Source organism: Nanorana parkeri, unplaced genomic scaffold (assembly GCF_000935625.1).
Source record: "Nanorana parkeri isolate BGI_ZX_2015 unplaced genomic scaffold, ASM93562v1 scaffold193, whole genome shotgun sequence".
NCBI lineage: Eukaryota > Metazoa > Chordata > Amphibia > Anura > Dicroglossidae > Nanorana > Nanorana parkeri.
The window spans coordinates 730527-755512 of NW_017306461.1; the positions used below are offsets into that span (position 1 = coordinate 730527).

The window sequence follows — 24986 nt, forward strand, 5'->3', positions numbered from 1 at the left end:
ATGGATTGTTAACATTGGTATAATATATTTGCTATTTTGTTTCTGTTATTGGTATCCAACATAAACACATAATAATAGTAAGAATTGTAACTGTAAGAAATTGGAATTGTAAGAACTGTATTAGTTGAATGGCAAGTGGTAAGCTTTTCTACATGTTATCTGCTTAGCTACTTTATAAGAGAAATGTGTGATAATAATTGTTCCCTTTCCTCTTTCCATGCAACCCATGGCTTTGCAGAGGAGCGTGTGGAGGATGATGCAGTATCGTGTAAGATCTACATTTCTTTACCTGTTGTCATTTTCATTTTATAATTGGGGGGGGGGGGTTTTTTCTGTTGTTTCCTTTTTATCTCTCATTTCCAGTAACGTTGCCGTGCCTTAGAACAGACAGTAATGTAAAGTGCAGGAAACAATCATCTGATTTTAATGAGTGCATAAGCATCTGCTACTAACTCACATCCAGCTCATCCCTCTATAAATGTCTTATTTATTGGAAACATGGCTACTTTGTTCCTAATGATGAGATTTAAGATCAGTTGCTCCAGATGTTTGCTTGAAATTGACTGGTAAATAAAGTGAGAGGAGAACGTATTGCCACATTTGCATTTCCATTAAGCAGGTTTTATTTCCATGCGCTGGAAGTGTTGAGTTGATACATGGATGCTGTCAGCACAATATTTGTAGAAATATAAAACCAGTCACGTATGGAATACTCATGCTGTATGACTCCATAGGTTGCCCTGGAACAATTACTCGGAAATATAAACCTTGATAGCGAGAGAGCTGACATTTAAAGAGCATTTCATGAAAACACTCCTTTAAAAAAAAATGTGTCACCTCTTGAATTTCCTGGTGATATTATTAGCTTTGACTTGACAAAATGACCCACATACAAACCAACCCAACTAAATGACTCAGAATAACATTAGTTTTAGAACATAACAACCCAGCTAGTATTCTTGTCTCATCCAGACAGAAGACTCCTCAGTTATCTTTACCAACACAGCCTGTAGTACCTCTAGTTTCCTGTAATAAATCTACTCCAAGCAGAAACATTCATGGCCCATTCACACTTTAGTGATCTGTTAACATGCATTTATTGTAAACAAGTCAAAACATACACATAATCCTTTTTTGGAAGTGCAGCACACCATAGTACATGGTATGTGTGATGTGGTGTGGTAGATGTGCTTTGCAGTCTACTGTACAGTGCTTGAGTTCAATTCACAATGAATGGCACGGCAATGCAGCACGCATAGAGCAGGTGCATTGTAGTAACTTGTGGGACCATGTGCCTTCAACTGCGTGTTGCCACAACACAGAAATGTTAATAGGTCCTAAAGACCCACATAGATCAATGCATGTGCATAGTGATGGGGGTTTTTTGTAGCGTTAGGTAAGTGACTTATGAGTTAATGGGGTTGATTTACTAACCTTATAAACACACCACGAACATGTATACACCTCTGTAGTGTGTTCCCTCCCAGCATGATCTATGGGTGGAATCTAAACACCTTTGTAGTGTGTACACACCCAGCAGGTGTGTTGTGCAAAGCCATGCATGAATTGCAAGGTGATGTTGTGTAAATTAGCTCTATGTTGTGTTGCTTGCATTGATGAATGCAGGAATGTAAATGCATGAGCTAACCATTTTTGTCTAAACTGTGAAGCAGCATTATATATGCATCATGTGCATGATTTCTCCATATATGGCATTAGTGGAAATATGCTTTTAGAGACTTTTTGGTTGATAAATACGTTTTGCTGTGTGAAAATCACACGCACCTGGTGCGTGCGTGTGTTTAGGTTAGTAAATCACCCCCAATGTGTCTTTTTGTTTGTGTGTGAACAAGCATTATTGACCCGTGTTGGTATGAATTTCTAATTAAAATTTACGATTTTTGGGGGATAGAATTAACAGCTCATGACCAAGTCTTGTTTATACATGCTGCCAATGCATCAAAAGGCATCCAACATGCTTTGTAATGCAAGTACAATTTAGCCATATCCAGGAGCGCAGATTTATTTTTCCTATGCTTTGTAATGCATTGCCATGTATTCTGAAAAACTCACTGCAGTGCAGTGCAGTAAAGAGATGGGAACAGGCAGTATTTTTAGTATGGTGAAGCTGGGTACATACGTTTAACACATTGTAACAGTGTAATTGGACCTTTACAAAGCCTGAACAAACCATTATAAAAAAGTTTTAAATAATAATGTTAAATGAAATAATTAAAAATAATAATACATTTTAATACCCCCTGCCTCCACGTGCACATACATACAAATACGTTAGGGGTACCTACATAAGAAAACGATGATTGTGCCACACATGTTGGGTATTGCCACGCACGACAGAGAGAGAACAATAGTTCTAGGACCATCATTCTCTGTTAACTCTAAACTGATGACCTGTAAAGCTTTTAAAGTGTCACCTATGGACAATTTTGGATACCATAGTTTTTCGTCATTTCACAGAAGCACGCAATTTTGAAGCTTGACATGTTTGGTATCTGTTTACTCAGTGCATCCTCATTTTTTATATTTGACATTTTAAAATGAGGTATTTTATTGTATTTATGTGCACTCAAATTAATTTAAAGGTATTTTTTACTGAAATGTTGGGTTTGATAAACAGTTGCACTAATATTGTGTGACATAAAAAATTGCAACTGCCGCAATTTTATTCTACAGTGTCCCTGCTTTCAGAAAATATATCTTCCTGGAGGTTGTTAAATTATCTTCAGGCCTAAATGTGCATTTTAATATGTGTGTAAAAAGGGTTTTGGTAGCGAAAGTCTTAGACAACTTCAATAAGTAAGACATTTAAAATTACACTTTTCTCTGCACACTTGCAGTAACTCCACATACTTTACCTAAAAGAGTTAGTTGGGCTTTAATTCCAATGGTGACTTCAGCATTATGAACCATGTACTATTATGTAAGAAAGAAGTGTATCAATATTTGAACCCCTACAGCGGTGCCTTGCACGTCTACTGCTACTTGAGATCTTGAGGCCTCTGCATTTTGTTTCTTGCGTGAAAGCTTCTAATGTCTTCTTCTATGACGAGCCATCATCAGGCACCTCCCCATGCACGGTACCAATTCAGTGTTTTCTGATTAATGGCATGCTCTTGATTATAAAAATAATATATGCAAGAATATGATTTTATCTCCACTAGGGAACAATTACTATGGCAGTGTCATATCACAAGAACTGCTGCTGGCTAGGGAATGTGTGCAGACAGTGCACAGAATGGCAGGCAGATTTCAAGAATTTGTGATCCACAAGAATGTGTGACGGAGCTGAGACTTTCAGGAATAAAACTTTTGATTTGTCAAAGAGATTGAGTCCAAACTCTGATACTTAGCATGAATTTTACAAGACTGACAATGGCACAATCAAGAGCTGGCTGCACAAATAATACACACAGGCAATGGTATTAGGCTTCAAAGGTTATTTTTTGTTTTAATTTTAAGGACTAGTTCCCACCACAAACAGTGCTTTCCGTCCCGATTTGGTGCCGGAACGCACTGGATCACATCCCGGCCACGCTACCCGGCCACAGTGTGATTGCCCGCACGTGAACACGTGGCACATCAATGCCTGCATTCTGGTCCGTTGCAATCAGAAAAAATGCTGCATGCAATATTTTTTCTGACTGCACCGGACCAGAATGCAGGCATTGATGTGCCACGCATTCGGGTGCGCGCGATCGCACTGCAGCCGGGGGTAGTGGCTGCGGTGCCATTGACTTCAATGCAGCACCACGCCCCTGAATGGAGGCAGGCAGCCGGGATGTGATCCAGTGCATTCCGACACCAAATTGGGCCAGAACGCACTGTTTATGGTGTGAACTAGTGCTAAAGTTAATAGCTCCTTTAATCATTATTTGTCAATTTTTGCAGAAAATAGTAATCATTTTCCATGTCGGTTTCTACACCATCCAACCCCTGTGTTTTTTGTTTTACATTTGAGCACTGTGTAATGTGATACCTTTTGAGGCCCTATCTGAAACGATGGGATCCCTTAAAAAAGAACGTAATTATTCTGAATTCTTGCAGTGGGGCTACCCCCATATTGCAAGAGTTAAGTGCTCATTTTCATTGAGGGACGAAAATAAAAAAGCTATACTCACCTGAAACTTGGAGCTGACTAGCTCTTAGATCAGCCTCTCCGCTCTAGCGGTCTAAGGTTCTGTGAATAATAGCGTCCTATACTGTGCATAGGACATGAAGATGCTGAAGGGCATTCCATTGCTGGAGGAGGAGATGGGAGGCAGGTATTGGAGTAGTAGCCAGTCAGCTCCCAGGTTCAGGAGAATGTATCTTTGTTATTTTGGCCCTAGACTAAAACGAGCACTTAAACCTTGGAGTGCGGGGATAGCTCCACTGCAAAAGCGAAGAATAATTACGCATGGAGTTTTACTTTAAATCCAGCCCTGATGGTCTCAAATATTAACATAGAGTATTTTATACTTCAGATGAACTAGCCTCTTTTCACAGCATTATTAACTGCTTCAGGTCCGCCCACCATCAAAAAACGTCCTCTCCTGAAGCAGTTATACCAGCCTCGTGCCGGCCCGGGACCAGCACAGTGGGTGTCCCCTCACTGATCAGAGGGACATCAGCAAGCTCCTAGCCGCTGATCTCTCCTCTGATCACTGGACCCGGAAGTGATTTGTATTACATCACTTCCGGTGTCACTGTTTACATTCTCCGGCTTCTGCAGCCAGGAGAAGAAGCTGGTGAAGGAGATTGCTGCTTCATCAGCTTTTTTAGATTCTCTAGGTAACATTAGGGGTCTGACAGACCCCTGATGTCTCCATAAAGAGGACCTGTCACATCAGACTTGCTATTACATAGGGGGCTTGTTAGTCCCCTATGTGATAGTAGTAAAGTTCAGTGTAAAAAAAAGAAGAAAATTAAAGTCACATATTAAAAAAAAAAATTTGTGTGTAAAGTCCACCATCCCCACGTACATGCACATACAGGCACAAAGACGTTGGGTGCATCCACGTGCAAAAACAAAACGCACATGTTACATATTCCCTCGAACGTCGGAGAGCAAAACTGATGAGCAGTGATAGATTTTAAATATGGGACATTTTGGGTATTGTAGTTTTTTTGTGGTTTCACAGGTGAACACAATTTTAAGGCTTAACATGATTGGTATATATATACCCGACCCCATCTTTTATATTTTACTAAACAGTTAGGTATTATATTCTGTTCTGTGCACTAAATTTAATTTTTGTGTATATTAGCCTAAAAATACTGGTTTAATAAACATTTGCGCAAATCCCATGCAACATAAAAAATTGCAACAGTATTTTTTATTTTACAGATCCTCTGCTTTCAGAAAATATACAATTGTTGGGGGGGTCTATAGATCTATAGAGCCAAAAATTGTGTATGCAAATATTCTCCTTAAACCACTTTGGACAGCAAGTGGTTAAAGGAGAATTATGTGGAGAGTGAAATACACTCATCCCCATAATTAGAACCAACATGTGACACATCAGCTGCGTTGGCTCTATAGATCAAGAACTGAGCGATCACATACCGCCGATAGCTCAGTTCACCGATCTTCTCCCTGCAGAGAGTGGTGACTGCAGGGAGGATTCCCCCCTCCGCTCTCTGTTCCTCCAGCGCTGACTGGAGGAAAAGACAGGGGATTTGGTGGACACTGCTGGCTCTGGCTCTAGAGAGGCAGAGCCATCTGTCAATCAGATGGTGGAGTGGATCCCAATATTGTTGGGATCTTTCCCGGCCGCAGCATGGCTTTGCACTGTCAGTATATAGCGGACAATAGCCCACTATATGCTAAGGTTGGGCCATAGTTATTTTTTAATCCCCCTATATCACTGGTTATTTAATCCTGCCGAAGTGATTATAATTAGGAGGAGGTGAGGGTCAACAAAGACAATAGAAAACTCCACTTTCATCTGTCCTTGTCCACCCCCAACACACTGGTAAAGAGCCCTTTAATGCTGGCTTAAAGAACTGCCTACTACATTGCATACATTCATCAATCTGCTTAAGCCAGCTTAGTTCTGGGCAATGGAAAGCAGAAGATGTGTACAACCATAAGTGCAACACACACAGCAGCTCTTAACCGGGACTATGTTAGTTTTACTATATAGGTACACAGCATGAGACTTAGGTAGGGGAGTGACTATTATTGCCAATATTGGCTACATTTAGAAGTGTAATCCATCATTAACCACCAGTGTAAAGGAGGCTTAAGGGGGAAAGTCATAGGCCACTTTTGTAAAGGAAGCATTTAAACGGTTAGTACTGGGGTGTAACAAAAACCACTGGTGAGTATCGCTGCAAATGTCTGATATCACACAGAGAGCTTGCTATGGGTATCCTGTATGATAATAGCAAAAAAATTAAAAGATGCCAGTTCAATTATTATTTTCATGGTGCCATCAGTCGTTTGCAAAGATTGCATTGATAAAAATGATCAAGATTTTTCTGGGACAAATAATTGCCTCAAAACTGTTTTTCTTAAGACTGCTATGTCTATAGGTAGCCTTAGACAAGGGTTAAGGAGTCACTAAGGTAATCTTAAACATCCTCAAACTGCTCATAAGCTGATAATAACCTATGGCTCCCTCTGCTGCTTCTGTATTCGGGTATAGTACTAAGTGACTGGCGGAGGGCTACGGAAGTTCCAACATTCAGAAAGGGGGCAAGATGCCAACCTGGGAACTACAGACCAGTTAGTCTTACATCGGCAGTTTGTAAGGGAAGGGAATGATTAAGGACCTCTTAGTAGAATTTGTTCAGGGTAATGGCATAGTTAGTGATAATCAGCATGGGTTTAGGAAAGACCGTTCCTGTCAAACTAACCTGCTAACTTTCTACAAGGGGGTAAGTAGAGATCTGGATGGAGGGAGGTCTGTGGATGTGGTATATCTGGATTTCTCAAAGGCTTTTGATACGGTACCACACAAACGCTTACTATACAAGCTGAGGGCTATGGGCATAGATGGAAGGGTGTGTACATGGATAGAGAACTGGCTAAAGGAACGGGTACAGAGACTATCAATAAATGGCGCCCTTTCAGACTGGGCTAGTGTCATGAGCGGTGTGCCTCAGTGTTCTGTGCTGGACCCCATGCTATTCAACCTGTTTATTAATGACATCGGGGAGGGTGTAAACAGTAATGTTTGCTGACGATATGAAAATCGGGAGGGTAATTGAAATGGACCAAGATGGTATAACATTGCAGGAGGACCTGAAAAAAATAAGGGAGTGGGCAACTATATGGCAGATGAGGTTTAATGTCGATGAATGCAAAATTATGCACTTTGGGCCTAAAAATAAAAAAAATGGGTTATACAATTATGGGTATGCCGCTAGGGAAGTCAGAAATGGAGAAAGACCTGGGGGATCATAGTAGACCATAGACTAAATAATAGCTTACAGTGTCAGGCTGCTTTAAGCAAAGCTAGTAGAGTCCTGTCCTGTATCAAAAAGGGAATGTTTTGCAGGGATAAGTCTATAATTTTGCCACTGTACACTTCATTGGTTCGGCCTCACCTGGAGTATGGGCTCCAGTTTTGGGCACCAGTACACAGAAAGGATGTCCTGGAGCTGGAAACAGTCCAGCGGAGGGCAACCAAGCTCATTAAGGCAATGGAGCACCAGAACTATGAGACACGGCTACTAAATTTAAATATGTTCACGCTGGAAGTAAGGAGATTATGTAAGGGGGATATGATTTTCATATACAAGATGTTCAACGGTCAAAGCAACATTACCAACAAACTATTTACGCTTAAAGGAGAACTATGGGGTCAGTGTTTTTCCCCATAGTTCTCCTTGGGGTAACGGGAGGACACAAACTAGCGTCCTCCCGTTACCCTAAGCTCAGTATACCGCGAGCTACAGCTCGCGGTATACTGAGACGCCGCACCTGGAGCGGATCCCGACGTAGATGACGGGATCCGCCCAGCTGCGTGAGTGACAGCTGGCTCTGCCTATCTAGAGGCAGAGCCAGCTGTACCCGCCCCCTCCCCCGTCCATTCCGCCAGTCAGCGCTGGCAGATCGGAGCGGGGAGAGGGGAATCCAGCCCCTCCCCCTGTCACGGCAGAGAGCCGTGACAGGATCGAGAGGTGAGGGAACCAGGTATGTGTTCCCTCACCTCCCGATCTACTGAGCCGACCTGTGACAGTCTCATTGTCACAGGTCGGCTTAGAACTATGAGGTGAGTGGAAATCACTCATGTCATAGTTCTACTTTAACTCCATTACAAATACTAGAGGCCATGAGCTAAAATTGGTGGAAACAAAATTCCAACACAAGGGACGGAAGGGGTTCTTCTCAGTTAGAGCGGTTAGGGTCTGGAACTCTCTGCCACAGGCAGTGATTTCAGCACAGAGTGTGGAGTCATTCAAGAAGCTTTTGGACGATTTCCTGAGTTCCCATAATGTACAGGGGTACAGGTACTCTTAAGAATGTGATGACACAGGGACCTATACATACACACACACACACAATAGGTTGGACTTGATGGACTTATATCTTCATTAGGGATGCACCGATATATCGGCGCTGAAACATATCGGCCGAAAATTGCACTTTTGGCATAATGCCGAAAGAGCCATGTTTCGGCCGATACATCGGCGCATCCCTGGTTTCTTTTCTCCCCGTCTCTCCTCCCACACCGCTCAAAAATATAAAATAATTAAAAAGTTTATAAAATATTGAAAAAAATGTAAAAAATAAAAAACATTTTCGGTATCGGTTTCGGCCTGGGATTTTTTTTAATTTCGATTTCGTTTCTGTTTTAAAATTTCCATTTCGGTGCACCTCTAGTCTTTATTCAACCTCAAATACTATGTAACTATGTAACTATGTATTCAGCTGGTCTCACAAGGCTGGAGGGAGGATGAGCTAAATATAGGAGCTGATTTTTACAGATTTCTGTGTTCCCGATAGTGGCCATTTCATGAGAGGAAATCCTTCCGAAGTGAGGGAAATCTCAGATGGTCAGCAGGGCCACCAGAACAAGTGTCGTGATTGGCAGATTTCCCATCTATTCTTGTTCTAATGATAACCCATAATTTGCGTTTTGTAAAACACAAATTTGTAAAAAAAAATTATTTTTAATACAAATTTAAAAACTGACAGGTTTTTTTAATTCCTCTCTACTGTGTATGTAATGTTCAGCTTGGACTACTGAGCTCTGTAAGCAACAGACTTCTTTTTAAGCAGATAAGGATGGAAAACAAATGCAAAGTTGCCAAGTGCACCACCTACTGTGTGCAAACGAGAACAAAAAAAGTCATAACCATTATTACATATTCACCTAACTAAACTTACTTATAAAAGTAAAATATTTTATAAAATTTTTGCTTTTAGTCCAGAAAAATATAAATGAAGATAGAAATATAAACAAAACCATTATACATTCCCTGTAATTACCAGAAAGATCTTGGTCACTTGGTCAACTTTTTTTGCACATCCTAGAGGCAGTGCAGAGTAAAATTCCAACTTTATGGGAATTTATTCAAGCCTCTGTATTCACTATTTTTCTAAACACACAGCACATAACAACATAACTACATAACAACGGCCATAGGAAAGGATAGTCAGTAAGCATTAAAATGCTCCCTATGAAGGAATCCCTTTTGGTTGTTTTTAGCGTGACAAAACGCTCAAGACAGGGAATCCCAGTAATTTCTATGGCCCCTGTTACAGTGCTTTTTGGTGCCCTATACTTCAATGTGAAACATTGTGTGACAAAAGCACAACAAAACGTGCATAAATGCTTGAAAAGTGCATTTCTAGGCATTTCCCATTGAAGTCTATGAGACCAAAAAGCACTGTTATCTGCCAAAAAGTATGTACTTTCTCCAGTGACAGGTGTTTTTCTGCCTGCTACAAAATGCTCAGATGTGAACAGGGGCCATAGAAATGGATGGGATCACTTGTATTGAGCGTTTCGTCATGCTTAAATTTGAGTGACAAAATGCCGAGGTGTTAACGGGAGCTAAGGCCTCGATCACCCAGGCAGTGATGTTTACCACTTCTCTGAAAAGTGATCCACTGTGGATTGCTTTTTAGAGGGCAGTAGAACAGGGGCTTCCATCTAAAATGGTTGCTTTTATCTGAGTCTATTCATACATGTGTTTTGCTTCATAACAGGGTACAATAATTATTTTAACTGACAAAGACCTGATAACACTACATAAGTGGTTCCTTAGGAAAATGTTGTTTTAGCATTTTCCATGGGTGGGTGTTCCACTGTTGTCTTCCTTACTGGCTGCGACTCACCATCCCTTGTGTGTAAAAATACAGCAGCTAATGAACAGTCATTAACCTAAGGGCAGGTTGAGTCCTGGATCAGTCAATTTGATGGATTTATATATGCACCAAGTCAAGGATATACTGAGAACATTTCACCTAGAGATTGGGGGACTATTTGAATTCACTGCATATTACAATATCCTCATTTAATAATAGTGTAAAATGCTGTATTTCCAGTTGTGTATGCTGCTTCTTGTGTAACACTGGTTGTTCACCATACTTAAATGTAATAACATATTTATTTTCACTACAGACTTACAATAAATATGATGACATCACATATCAATTGACAACACATAGTTATTTCCTCTGCTGCTTAGGTCATAGTAATACTTTGATTTTATGTAGCACATTAAAACACTGAAACCATTTGTTCAATTGCTCCAGAAAAGGCTCAAACAAAAAAAACACACAAACCTATAATGCTACCAATCCGACACCCTATACCTCAATTATTCACCCACTTCATCCTCCCAGGTAGCCCATTTTGTTACAGGCTATTAAACAACGTATACTAATGCTAAAAGCAGGAAGTAAAACATTAACTAGTAAAAGAACTTTAATTGTGTGTTATCTAACATTTACACACCGTGCATTTTACTCATGCTGGAGATAAGTGATTTTTGTTGCTCAAAGGTTTGTTTTTAGTCTTACTGTCTTCTTTTAAAAGGAAACATCACAACCACAGAACACTTTATAATTGGTTTCAGGTTCCTTTTAAAGCATTTGCATGGGGAGTATAAATCTGTGCTAGAGCTTTTGCTTCAGTACAGGTAGTTACAACCATGGTGAGGCTATAAGTTTTATATGTATAAAGTCTATGTCACAGCCAACAAATAAAGACAAAGCAATTATTGTTCTTTGAAAAGTGTACTGACTTGGTTATGTAGGACACCACTAAAATTAGTAAGTTAACTGAAACGGCGTTTTTTCAAAACTGTTAAATATGGTTGCATAATAAAAACAGGACATTAATCTTACATTTTTATTTTTTTTGGATATATTTGTAAATTAATTTAATTTAAAGGTATATGTTTGATTGCCATATAAGCATGTATCTATAAATATGGTACAGATGTTTATTATTTTTGCATGTTGTGTTTCCTATAGGAAGGAGAACAGTACAGTGTTTGTGTTTGAGCGCTCCTATCATATTAAAATCTGTATGGATGACTCCTATCATATTAAAATCTGTATGGATGACTATGGATGATATGGTATTTTAGGTTTGCATTGAAAGCTGTTGGAGTATCATGGAGAATGACATTCTAGCGTCAGTTGCAAACTTTCTAAATCAAAACTCTTATGCCTTGTCCTGTTTTTGATACCTTCACAGCCTTTATTGACTAGGGAATATATGTCCAGAAAATGTACTTGGTAAAGGCTAGAAATGTCTATGTAAATATATCCCTGGAATACATAATCCAATTAACTTGTAAAATATGAAAATCATGTCAACAATCATTTCTAAGTAAACTGTAAATAGAACACAAAATAACATTACAGAAGATTGTGTCAATAGTCAAAAGGAAAGATGCCACCCAATCAATTACAGGTAGTAAAAACAATTATAATAATATTAAAATCAGCTGTAGGTGACTGAATAAATGTAGTTTTCTTTCTTGGCCAGAGTGAATTCGTGATCACAAGTAGAAATTTAAACATGTTCTAAATTAATTGGATTTTGGATGATTGAAGAGTCTCTTGAACTAATTAGCTGAACAAAAGTTACTCAGGGGTTTGCTCATAGCTACATTTTCCCCTGATTAATGTATGCCATGTAGCACAGTAATATGAACATAAGATCATTTCATAAATCTCTAAAAGGTATATATGAAGTGAACCTTTTATTTTGCGTTGAATTGGGAAAACTTTGATGCCTGCCCCAATGTCCCCAATAAACCATACATATGGATTGATGACAAAATTTCTATGGTGGGTCTATGAAAAAATGGACACACAGAAAAACACACCCCAAGTGTCATTGTTGTACCCAATAGAGAACCCATAAATGTATGCTAGAAATAAACAATAAAACTGCATAACAACAAATGTCCATCACACAATTATTATGTATAAATTCTGAATTTGCATCCATATAGTTGTATCAATGCATAGCAATCACAAAAGGAAGGCAGCCATCTACACAACCTCTGTGCATACTACGTGGTGGTACAATGTAATCATACTTTTAACTGTGAATATCTATATTCTTGTTTGTGTTGTTAACGTACTGTAATTATGCCACCCTGTTGCAATAATGCCATCTCAACATCCTTATGAAGGGTCACCTATACATTTACCAGTGAACCCCTCTAAAAGAATAATATGTCACCAGCTCTAAGTAATGTCAATCCAGTAGTTCTTTTGGATTAGAGATTGAATTCACCTGAGTTCACTGAATCTGAATATCAGAACACCTGAATGATGTCACATCCTTCAAAGGGAATAATGGTTCCCCTTTGTTGACTTGGTATAGCTTGGTATTTCTTAATAAAAAAACTGAAACTGAGTATTAGTAATAACGTATTGTTCAGTTAGAAGCATTGTTATCCTTGGAATGTTTATCCATGGCATAATGGAAAAATAAATCAACAGGTCGTTGTTATATATTTGTCTAGAAGGGAAGTTCCACAGATTATTTATAGTATGGTTTCCATGGTAATCATGTAACTACATAGGTTATTACTTGTATCCAGCTGTAATTATTAGATGAATATAAATGACATCAAGGCCTATAGTCCTTGCATAGAATATAAAGAACATAATGTGATGCAGTAATTTGCTGTTATATTGCTAAATAAAGTTCCAAACAATATCCACATGTCCAAAGAGATTATTTGTTAATTCTGTCCCAATGGAATCACTCCGAAAATGTCACAATACCCCACTGGGTTAATACATGGTGTTCTTAATTAAGGAATAGTAAGGCCTAATATCAAAGCTCAGGCTTCATAACAATTAGTATGAATTAAATCGTTTGTATCCAGTCAGAAATTACTGAAACGTACATATCCTTTTTACATATCCGTGTCAAAGAGGTAAAAAAGCCAATTTTAGTTGTGTCATGATCCCAAAGCTGAGTATTAATCCTTCATTGTTTAATTAAACAGTTAAATCTAATGGCATTATTGCATAGAGTATCAGACTATACTCCTCATCAATGTTTGTCACGGATCTTTGTGTATTGAAGAATATATGCATTCACTACAATTTATAATTCTACAGTCCAATCAGTTACTGGTACAGCCCTATTTCAATCTATCACCAGATATTTATGTAAAGATCCTGATAATGTAAAATGATGGAATGATAACACTACTTTAGTAATAGATGTGTAATTTATTAGCTGGTGGTGATCAATGTACACTAACTGCAGACTAGAGGATCTTTACATTAATATATGGTGATAATTTGAGATAGGACTTCATCAATAATAGATTGGACTCTTGGAAAAAAATTAGGCATGTGCTTAGGGTTTAGGTCAGCCATGATTTTAACCCCAACTCTATTAATTTGACCTGGTTTAGATGAAGATCATCAACATGAGGAACTTACAGTTTGTTTTAGCACACAGGCAATATATTTTTTCTCAGGTATAAAACTTACTTTGGAGCAAGTAAAGTTTATGATATAACAAAACTGTTTTGCGATGGTAATGTTTTAGATTGGAATAAAAATCTCAACAAAGCAATATGCTTGGTTTATTTTATGTTGCTCAAGGACATTTTTTTTTTTAGTTTCTAAATCTAAAATGTCACTAAGCCGTAACACTGTGTGCATCAGGAAGATGAGTCGTTCTTAAACAAAATAAATACATTTATACTTCATAGGCTGTTACCTGTGGGAAATGAGATTAAGCCATCTACTCTTTTTTTAGCTCAAACTGGCACACACATAAATGTCCGCATGTACTAATGTCAAGCTACATTTTGGACAAAATGCAATTTATGTGTCAGGCAAGCAATCTGGTAGAACTATATTTGTAGCTTGGTGATGCACTTTTTCTTTGTTTAAAATATAATGCAAGTTAAGCTAGCACATTTTAATAGAGATAATATAAAATGTGGATAGCTTTCTACATGTGTCTATTTGTTTATCTACTTACCTATTTATTCTTTAAAAATAAGTTATCATAAAGTCATATTGCTTTTCTGTTCAGGACAATTACTGGAACAAAAGTTGCTACTGTACCAGGATTAAAATAGTGGGAAAGTTCTCCAAGACACAAAAATCTGTAAACACTAGACTGATTTTCAAGGGTTGCTGAACAGCCTGAAAACTGTTGCTGAACCCTGAAAAAAATATTTTTTTATGCTCTGGTTTGGATTATTACTCCATTTTGCTAAACAGAAACAAATGCAGGTATTCTTGTTAGATATGCGGTATGTAAACCAAACATATCCATAATGTGTTCCTCCTCAAACACAGGTTAACAGATATGTAATCCCTCATGGGCAGGGCCCTCCTTACCATCTTGTCTTGAATTGTATTGTGATTGTAATGTCTTCCTTATATTGTAAAGTGCTGCGCAAACTGTTGGCGCTATATAAATCCTGTATAATCATAATATTAATAATAATATGAGCCATTGTTAATATACCAATGCCTGCATGCTTGTGTTCCTCTTACTATGTCAATACTAGCCATATGTCTGGCAGGTGACACATGCCACTCACCTTTGCCAATTTAGGGTGCATGGTCAGCGGCAGCTCTGCAGACAAAATAGGCAGAATAAAGACCAGCACTCTAATGTAAAGAATAGCTCTTTTAATGCATGATAACAATCACTGGTGTCTTCTTTAAAGAACCTTTTCTTAAAGCCTAGAGATTTCTTCCTGTAGTACAGCGGGCTGTTATCTAAAGTATGGGCACAAACAGAAACATTCTGAAAAACATCAAGTTTGTAGTTCCAAAATTGACAAAGAGCATTTTGTTAACAAATTGTGTAAACTACTGCAATTAAAAAAAAATCATTTATGGCAAAATAATTCCATACAAATAAGTATGGAATTATTTTACCATAGAAGTTTTTTTTTTGTAAAGTAGAAAATACAAGTAGTTTATCAATGCTCCCATCTTGGTGTGCTTCTTTTAAACTCAAAAAAAGTTGTTTTTTTATTGCAAAAAAAAGGTAGCAACAATATATTGCCATTTTAAAACAGGAAAATACCTTAAACAGAATAGAATACTATTTAATTTTAAAAAAATGGAACCCTGTTAAGTAGCATTCAGTTATATTATTTCCACTGCATTGTAGTGAACGATAGGCTGAATTCTTTTTTTAAGCCTGTCTGGAACATTCAATAGGCAATGAGCATTTTAATTCAATATCTTGCACTTTATTCCCCTGTCAATCTCTGATTACTTAGAAAAGGGTTTTGAAAGACAGGGACAAGGCCGCACTAGTTCATCTAGATCTGTGACCTTCATATTTGTTGTTCAAATTGACTTTTCAGTGACATTTCTGTGACCACTGTCTAACTCAGCTGTGAAATTTGGCATAAACTGTAGATTCATTGCTGGTTATAATGCAGCTGCAAAGAAAAGTGCAAAGGAGGGCATGATACAATAACGTAAGCAAGAAAAGTTGTCATTAGCTAGAATGTAAAGATCAGACTGTGAGGCTAAACATGGAAGGCGTTTGGGGCACACGGGAAAGGACATTGATTCAGCAGGGAGACCTCGACTGACTGTGAAGGATGAGGAGCAATTATAAACTCAGATCATATGTTTCACCTGTCCCTCTCTATTGGGAAACAATGATACCAGAAATGTATTTTCATGACATTCTGAGAGTCTCTGAATCCTGCCTGGAATATGTATTAAAATATAGTAAAATAAAGTCTTAATTCTGAAAAAGTAACACCTTGTCCTGAATCCCTTCTATAAACTTTGCTGTTTTAGGTTTCACGAAAATCTTAAAATATCAGGATTCTGAACATAGTGAAAAAGTTAAAAGGTGTCAATTGAATGTCATTCGACCTCAGCAGAAAGCTAGATATTTCAGCTGAGAACACAGAAGTGTCTTTCTGTGAAGTATTTGCTGCTAGATATGAACTCGTCTTTACCTCTATATTTTGCTGTTTTTTTATAGATGCTAAAAATGTTTCCCAATCTCTTTCAATGCATGGACTCTTTTCACAAAGAGAACTTTGATGCAAAGTGCATGGTTACTTTGTACATATTACACACAGTTTTGTACGCTCCTGGATAATCTCTATGGAACAAAAATAATTTCTTAGAACTAAAGAATCCAGTGAAAACATTTTGTGTCAGTTTATAACTTATTCTGTTTCATTGTCCACGCTTGTCACCAAGAGGAATAATATCAATTACATCAATACAATACATCAGGTACATCAATAAGAATATTTAACATGATTGTTCATTTTGGGTAGGTCTCTCAGCTATAATCATTCTGATTTTATTGAAATATACTTCTAGAGTTTTTCAAATGTATCTGCAGTTAACATAGGCATAGGATGATACTTATTTAATTTGCTATTTCAGCTGGCCAGATTGACCTATGATCTCATGTGTCTGATTTCTCAAATATACTATCATTTGTTGTTGGGGGAACAGACAATTGGACAGGTTAGAAAACTGATGGATTATTATTACAAAAATAACTATTCTATCAAGATAATAGTCAACTTAAAGATAACAAAAACCTAAAATTAAAAGAATTTTAAAGAAGGTCTCCACTGGATCAGTTTTAAAACACTAGGAATTCTGGTCAAACTAGACCTAAATGGAACCTGTGATGGCAGGAATTTCCACTGACTGGGATTTTAACCCCTTCCTACTCTATCCAAAACTAGAAAAAAGTTTTGGCTATAGATACACTTTAAATCAGTACCTTTAATATTCGTCTGAATCCAGTGGTGACTCTCTTGGCAAACAAATATATATTTCCTAATTGTAAACATTCTACAATATTTTGTTTCAAAATACCTTGTCAAGCACTGCACACTTTGCAATTGCAATTTGACAAGGGGTGACTTGTCTCACCCAGCTTTTATGTGTAGGACTGGCCAGGCTATACCCCAGCTATCAAACTTAAAGTGGCTATCCTGGCTTCAAATGTTAACTTAATTTTCTACAGATTATCCTCATCATCTGCTGTCACTCAATTTATATTGGCCACAATAAGAAGTGTTTTCTTCTCCCTAATCATTGGTCACCTTATACTCCGCCCAAATCTCCCTCAGTATGGAATCAAAACTATAGGTCATGTGACTTTTAGTTGTAAGCTGTCTATTTTTTCTAAGTATCATTTATGTAAATATATAGATCGATCAATCAGCCATAACATTATGACCACTGAGTGAATAACATTGATTATGTTGTTACAATGGCACCTAGAAGCAGATGGGATATATTAGGTAGCAGGTGAACATTTTGTCCCTATAGCTGATGTGCTGAAAGCAGAAAAACTGGGCAAGCGTAAGGATTTGAGCAACTTTGACAAGGGCCAAATTGTGATGGATAGTCGATTGGTTCAGAGCAACTTCAAAACTGCAGCTCTTGTTGGATGTTCCCAATCTGCAGTGGTCAGGAACTACCAAAAGTGGTCCAAGGAAGGAAAAACCAGTAAACTGGTAACAGGGTCATGGGAGGTCAAGGCTCACTGATGCACATGGGGAGCAAAGGCTGGCCCATGTAGTGTGATCTAATAGAAAAGCTGCTGTAGATCAAATTGCTTAAAAAATTATGCTGGTTCTCATAGAAAGGTGTCTGAACACACAGTGCACCACAGTTTATTTTGTATGGGGCTGCGTAGCCGCAGGCCAGTCAGTGTGCCCATGCTGACCTGTGTCCACCACCAAAAGCACCTACAATGGACACATGAGCATCAGAAGATGGCCTGGTGTGATGAATCACATTTTCTATTACATCATGTGCACAGCTGGGTGCATTTGTGTCGCTTACCTGGGGAAGAGATGGCACCAAGGTGCCCTATGGGAAGAAGGCATGCCAGCAGTGTGATGCTTTGGGCAATATTCTGCTGGGAAACCTTGGGTCCTGCTATTCATTTGGATGTTACTTTGACATGTACCACCTACCTAAACATTGTTGCTGACCAAGTACACCCCTTCATAGAAATGGTACCCCCTGTTGGCAGTGGCCTCTTATAGCAGGGTAATGTGCCCTGTCACACTGCAAAAATGGTTTAAGAATGGCTTGAGGAACACAAGGTGTTGACTTGGCCTCCAAATTCTACAGATCTCAATCCAATTAAGCATCTGTAGGATGTTCTGGAAAAACAAGTCTGAGCCATGGATGCTCAGCCTTGCAACTTACAGGAGCTTTTTTCAGCATTAGGCGTGTGGTCATAACATTATGGCTGATTGGTAAACATACTTTACCGTTTTTATTTATACAGTATATGTAATAAATATGAAAATGTTTCAACTAAGCCTAACATGTGTCCTAATTTTTTTTTACAGTTTGTGGTACATATATTCATATCTTCTGATGATGTCAAATATTTGGAGTAGATATGTAGATGTTCAGCCAGCTTAAACATACACTCATTAGCATACCAATTCATTCCTAGCTATGGATAAAACTCAGATTTCTAAATATAAGCAATTTTTAAACTGTTCTTTTCTTTTATGGTAGATATGAGTTTTTTGTTTAAATTGAACCACTTGTAGCATATGTTAAAGATCAGATCGCTTCTATCCATTGAGCTTTTTATGTTATACAAACTTACATATCTTAGTCATAATTGCTTTTGGAAACTTGAAAAGATTTGCACTGCTTGGCTGAGTGATAATGAAACATCCTATGGAAGACGCACAGTTGTATTGTGATATATTATATATGGGTCTGTTTTTGTTCTATTATGTAACCAGGGGGAAGCAAAATGGGTCACATATAATAGTTTATTGTTTTGGGTCTTTCTCCTCTTTCTCTCGATGTCAGCTATGTAATGAAATATCATTTGAACTTAATCTATGTTCTTATTAATGAATAATATACTGTATATTTTGTGGAATGACTTGCTCAATAACACACATAACAGCTGGAATAAGATTTTAGCTACACAATATTTTTTTCCTCCAATCATAATTATCTGTATATTTACCAATACAACTTCTGTCTTATTTGTCTACAGAACATTGTTCCATTCGTGCTGGAGGCTATTTACATGGTCTTTCCATTAATTTTTGTATTTGGGAGAACAGTTTTTTCCTCCATAACAGTATTCTATGGACACCATTTTTATTCAGTGCTTTCTTGCAGGCTCATAGATACAGATGTTATAAAGTACAAGAGGTACTTATAGGTCTTTAGCGGTCTCCTTAGGATTGTTTGTCAACTTTTGAGGTTTTTCAGGCATACCTTTGCAATGATGTTTGTTTAGATGCCCATGCCTTGTGATGGTAGCAAAACCTTTATTATTCCTTTCCAATCTATTAAAACACTTTTGACTATATGGTTATGCACATCAACATATGTCTTTGGTAGCATATGTGTGTTTTATTAGAGGGAACGATAGTTCAAACCATTACCTGGATTAAGTAGAACCGACTAATTTTCTGGACTACCTTAATTCAAATACTTTAGCTTCAAGATATCGCCATGTTAGAAAAGTATATAGAGCTTCTGTCAATGGCTTTGATCATTTAAAACTTGTAACTTGCATATGTTTGTTACATAAGAATGTCAATGTACCTTACAATTAATTAGAAATTTAAGACTGGATCCCATTTAGGAAACAATTGAGATAAAGCCTAAGGGTTTGTAAACCATTTCTCACACGTGTAGCTTCTTGCATGTGCCATAAAGATTTATTTTCCAGGTATATGTTTAATATGTGTTGCCTTTTCAATGTTGCCTCTAAATAAATATTAAACTTATTCAATCCTGTAAATGTCTTTACAAACTATAAATGGCTGACCACTGTGCTTTTCAAATGTTTGAAGCAAATAATCAGAAGTAAACTTCTGTATACAATAACTTGCACTGCTGCATGCTAATTGTCTTTGAATTACTCCATGAGATGTGCTAATTTACCTAATTAGAAAAGCAGATTATATTTTTATGAAAAATAAGCATTAAATATACAGATTTTATTTGTTTTATAGCATTAAATATTAAGTATAATCAAGTTGAGAATTTTTTAATGCAAGTTACTTTACAAATGTATAAGCCAATCTTTTTGAAAAAATTTTGACTTTAAAAAAAACGTATTATACAAATAAAGATTTTAAACAGGGTACTATCATGGCAGGTTGCAGTGTCTGCATGGCTTTTGTAATTAGAAAGCCCACCACTACCTTTTCACCTGCCCCTCTCAAAGCTGAAATTCATACAGTTCTATATGAGCTAGGAGACACAGAAGTGTGTCCCGTCTATGATTTATTTACCTGTGTGTGCAGTAAATAGACCTAAATAGTAGGGGATCAAATTGCAATTTTGGGGGGCTATACAAAAAATAGTGGTAAATCACTGCAAGGAGTGTAAAGTCTGGAGTCAGTTGCATCTAGAATGTCAACTGCTGGCTGCAAATGGCTGCAGAAAAATGACTGAAAGGACGTTTTAATGGTTAGTTTTTTTAATCCCTAATATAATGAATGAAAGAACATAAAACTCTGTACATTATCTGTAACATTTCCTTATACAGTATGTGCATTACACAATTAATATTTATGTGCATTTTGTTGGTCTGTTTTGTTACTTTAAGAAACTAACACACAAGACAAAATAGTACTTGTTTTCATACAGAACACTTGACAATACTCCTATATTCAAACATGACCAGGCAATGACCAGCCATTTGGAACAGACATAGGAAAGTTAGGACAGTTTTCTTCTAGTTTCATTTTCCAGGCTGAAGCAGACTAATATTTTTAATTTATGTTTTTCCACTCACTGTTTTGTAAGGTCACAAGATAAGTGCTACAAACATCCTTGCAGGGAATAATATGAATATACAATTATGGGTCTAATTATACTGATCAGGAATAAATATTTGCTTTTCATTTCATTGTCCTATGCTTTTTTTTTTCACTAAGTGTTCCAGTTCATAAAATATTAACAAGGCAAGCTGTGACATCAAAGCATGGCATAACAATTTGTACAAATAAATAGACCGCAGAAAAAAAACCTGTGCAAAATGTAGCACAAAAAACATTCCATCTTATAGGGACCCTATTACCAGGCCGCCTAGTTGTACACAAAATCTTCCCATAAGATTATATGTGCATTTACCATTCTATACATGTAAAAGCCTCCCTTGTGCGGACAGCCATAAGCCCTGAGACTACTGGAGACTTGGATGTGATGGCAGCAACCCCAGCAGACAGAGAGCTTTCACGCAATTGACATTCTATAGTGTTTTTCTTCGCTCCTCCCCCAGGAGCTAGATATAAGGTAGGTAGACAAAGGGAGGGTTGGAGAAGCTTGGTCATCACAGAGACTAATTAAACACTGCCAGAAGAGGAAAAGGGTTATGACTTGCAGGTAGGGGGATAGCTGTGTTATTATGAAATTGACTTTTCCTGAATTAGTCAAATTTTATACCAAGTTCACAATCACATTGTAAGTGAATTAAAACATTTATGAAAAGGAAAAAGACCGCAGGTTAACATTTAAAACACTATAGGACTATATGAAAGTATGTACCTAAATTCCTATATGCATCAGATGCATCCAGGGGTGCTAGTGCCATGCAAATGGCATCTGCCCAGCTATAGGCCAGGCAGAAGTTTTATAAATGAAGTTTTTAATTTTTCTGTGCTTTTCACTCCAACTTTTTTAGGTTGATATTTGGGTCTCCTCCTCCTCACACTAGGTTTAGAGACATGTAAATCACCAGAAAAAAAAATCGACAAACGGACAAATATCTCTAGATTTTCTGAGTTATAAGGCGAGGTGGCAAATGTCACACCCGCTGAATGTTTAAAGCACGCACACAGCCCGTACTGAACCAGACTACCTACCCATAAACACGAATGTTTAAGCCTAATGTTCAGCATGTGAAGTACCACAGCAGTGACTTCTCTAGGGTACATAGTACCAACTGGATAACTTTATTGCAAGGTTTCCTTGGAAACATATTCAAATCCTTCTCCAAATAAAGAAAGGAGTTCTGGATAATGTCTCATTTTACATGGCAAAAAAAACAAGCAGTCTCAATAGACAGGTGAAATTTCACTGATTTATTTTATCCTTTGCCAACCCATGAATAGGAAACCACCCAGTGCAGCTTTAAGAGTAGCCAAAGGTATAAATATATATTTTTACATTTCTGATGAACAAAAAAAGCTATGCCCATTTCAACATTTTCTACAAAGGTACCAAAGTAAAAAGATAGCACTAAATAGTCTGAACAAACTGACGTTCTCAAAAAAAAATGTGATCAGTCAGATAAAAAACTTAAGGATAACATTTTCGTGTTGACTGACAGTATTTAACCTAGGTTATGTGTCTGCTCACTGAACTGATTTCTCCTGCATCATGGAGTGTCTATTTAAATGACATAAGCATCATTGCTTGCATTTTTTAATACTAAAAGCAAACTGGTACAAGGAAAGCTGTACATTTAGATGCTGGATGAATATAGGCCAGATCTGTCACTGTAGCTCAAGGCTACTCTAGAGATCACATGACCTTCCTCAAGGAGGCAAGCCTCACTCTGAAACCTTACCCACTGTTATCTTATCGAAAAGGTTTACTCAGAGTAAACCTTTCAGGGAGAAAATGCCTCTCTCGCGGACGTCAGGGAGCTGCTTTCTAATAGAGGGAGACTCCCTGAGCATCAGGGAGACTTGAGATTCCTGAGCTCTACAACTAATAAAGCTCAAAAAAAAAAACACCTATTGTCCCTTTTACTCATTATCCCTTACCTGATCAGGAGTCCTCAGAGTGAGCAGAAACTTAATAACCTGTAGCCAAACAGAACATTTGTAATTTCACTGAAGTTCAGAATATTTCAGGAAATAATTGTGCTAGTTTGATCTAATGGTGCAATATTATCAATTTGATTTCACAGCAGAAAGTCCCTTTTTCTGTATACTAGCAAACGTGGGAAGGTTGAGGATATTTCAAACAATGCTAAAGAACTGTTTTAATGGGAAGTATATGCAAGAGAGTGCAAGGTTATGGGCAATATGTGCAGGAGAGGAGTGCAGTGGGTATGGCAGTGGGCCCTATAGATAGACAGAAGTTAGATTGGTTTGACACTTCTAATGTCTCTGTTCTGGCCTAGTTACATTTTTGTGGTGCTTTCTAGCCTCCAGATGACCCCAGTGCCAACATTTTCTGCTGACACTCATACTCCAGCTTCTTCTCCTCTTCCTTCCACTTCTGTTTCTCTTCCACACTACTCTTTTTTGCACCAGAAGATAAAAATACACTCTGAATGCTTGCTGCATGCTTTTTCCAGGACAGAAAATTATAAAGTCACAGACACCCAGGTAACTAGCATTTTTGTAAATAGAAACATACAGTGGTTAGAGCGCACTCCTGTAGGACAAACACAGGTGGGAAATGGATCTGCTGGGGGAGGGTGTGCAAAAAACTCCTCAATACAGGGGGAGGAACCCTGTGTAACACAATTCAAGACCAACAAAAAACTAGTTTTTGAGGAGCGCGACTACCTATGATAAGAGTAATGGCCCAATGTGCTGAACTTGGAAAAATGTATAACAGTGTGCAATACAGACAACCAAAACTGATTAGTCATATAAAAGGGGACAAATTGATGACTTACAGTTGGGATGTGAGCCTATATGCCCTGGTGTCTCTCACAGAATGCACAGAATGTTCTCCACAGTCTGTTTGATGCGATGTCCACAGCTAGCAGGTGGGAAGAGAGTAGGTGTCTGCCCGGACCGGAGTGGGAAAACGAGGTGTCAGCCGATGTCACAAACTCAGCTGGCCAGGCTGAGCCGCGGCGGCTGAGACGGGAAAGCAGTGAGCCGCGATCGGCTCCGTAGCCCCGGACTCTATGCGTGTGGTTACAGTACTAGATGTGGCTGTCAGCGGGCTGTCAGCAATGTGCACAAGGATGGACCAGTGCGTGGGACAGTGAGGGATCTGTACGGGGGGATGGATCTTGCTGCCTGCAGGATACGGCTACGCGTTTCGAGGAGATTTCCTCTTTGTCAAGCCACAGAAAGTTACGAACCGCGGGAAGCCGGTTCTCCACTTTAAAACTGACATGGGGGAAGAAGTAAACGATCGGTCCATCATGTTATTGGCTATTGCTATAACAGGGGGAGGGGCTTGAGTTTCGAGTTAATTTGAGCAGGATGGACTCTCGTCACAGGTCACTATCAGCCTACTAAGATATGTATCCTCGTCATTTTCCCAGCAGGACTTGTTCAGAGGAAAGATGTATGCCAGGGTCGTGTGGCCTATCTAGAAAGATGGCGTATTGCTCATCCCCTCGTGGGGCTCAAAAGAGAAATCTGAATGCATTCTTGGAGGTTATAAAAATGTGTAATTCTTTAATGTTATTGGTAGAAAATGAAAAAAAGGCCATTACTCTTATCATAGGTAGTCGTGCTCCTCAAAAACGAGTTTTTTTGTTGGTCTTGAATAGCATTTTTGTAAGGTCATCAATAGAAGCCTCCATATTTCTTTTATTACATGTTTCCTGTATGATTATTGTATTGATACATATAATAATTAAAAAAGC

General features: G+C 38.0%; 1 protein-coding gene across 2 annotated transcripts in view; it reads left to right on the forward strand.

Moving 5' to 3' along the window:
• GPC6 (glypican 6) overlaps positions 1–24986 on the forward strand; it is a 450840-nt gene that overhangs the window by 403524 nt on the left and 22330 nt on the right. The window contains exon 7 of one of the 2 annotated variants that reach the window (XM_018555360.1): positions 239–268. The exons of the other annotated variant lie outside the window; for it this stretch is intronic. Within the exon in view, the coding sequence (XP_018410862.1) occupies positions 239–268 (30 nt within the window). The remainder of the gene's footprint in view (positions 1–238; positions 269–24986) is intronic. 2 annotated transcript variants of the gene reach the window in all.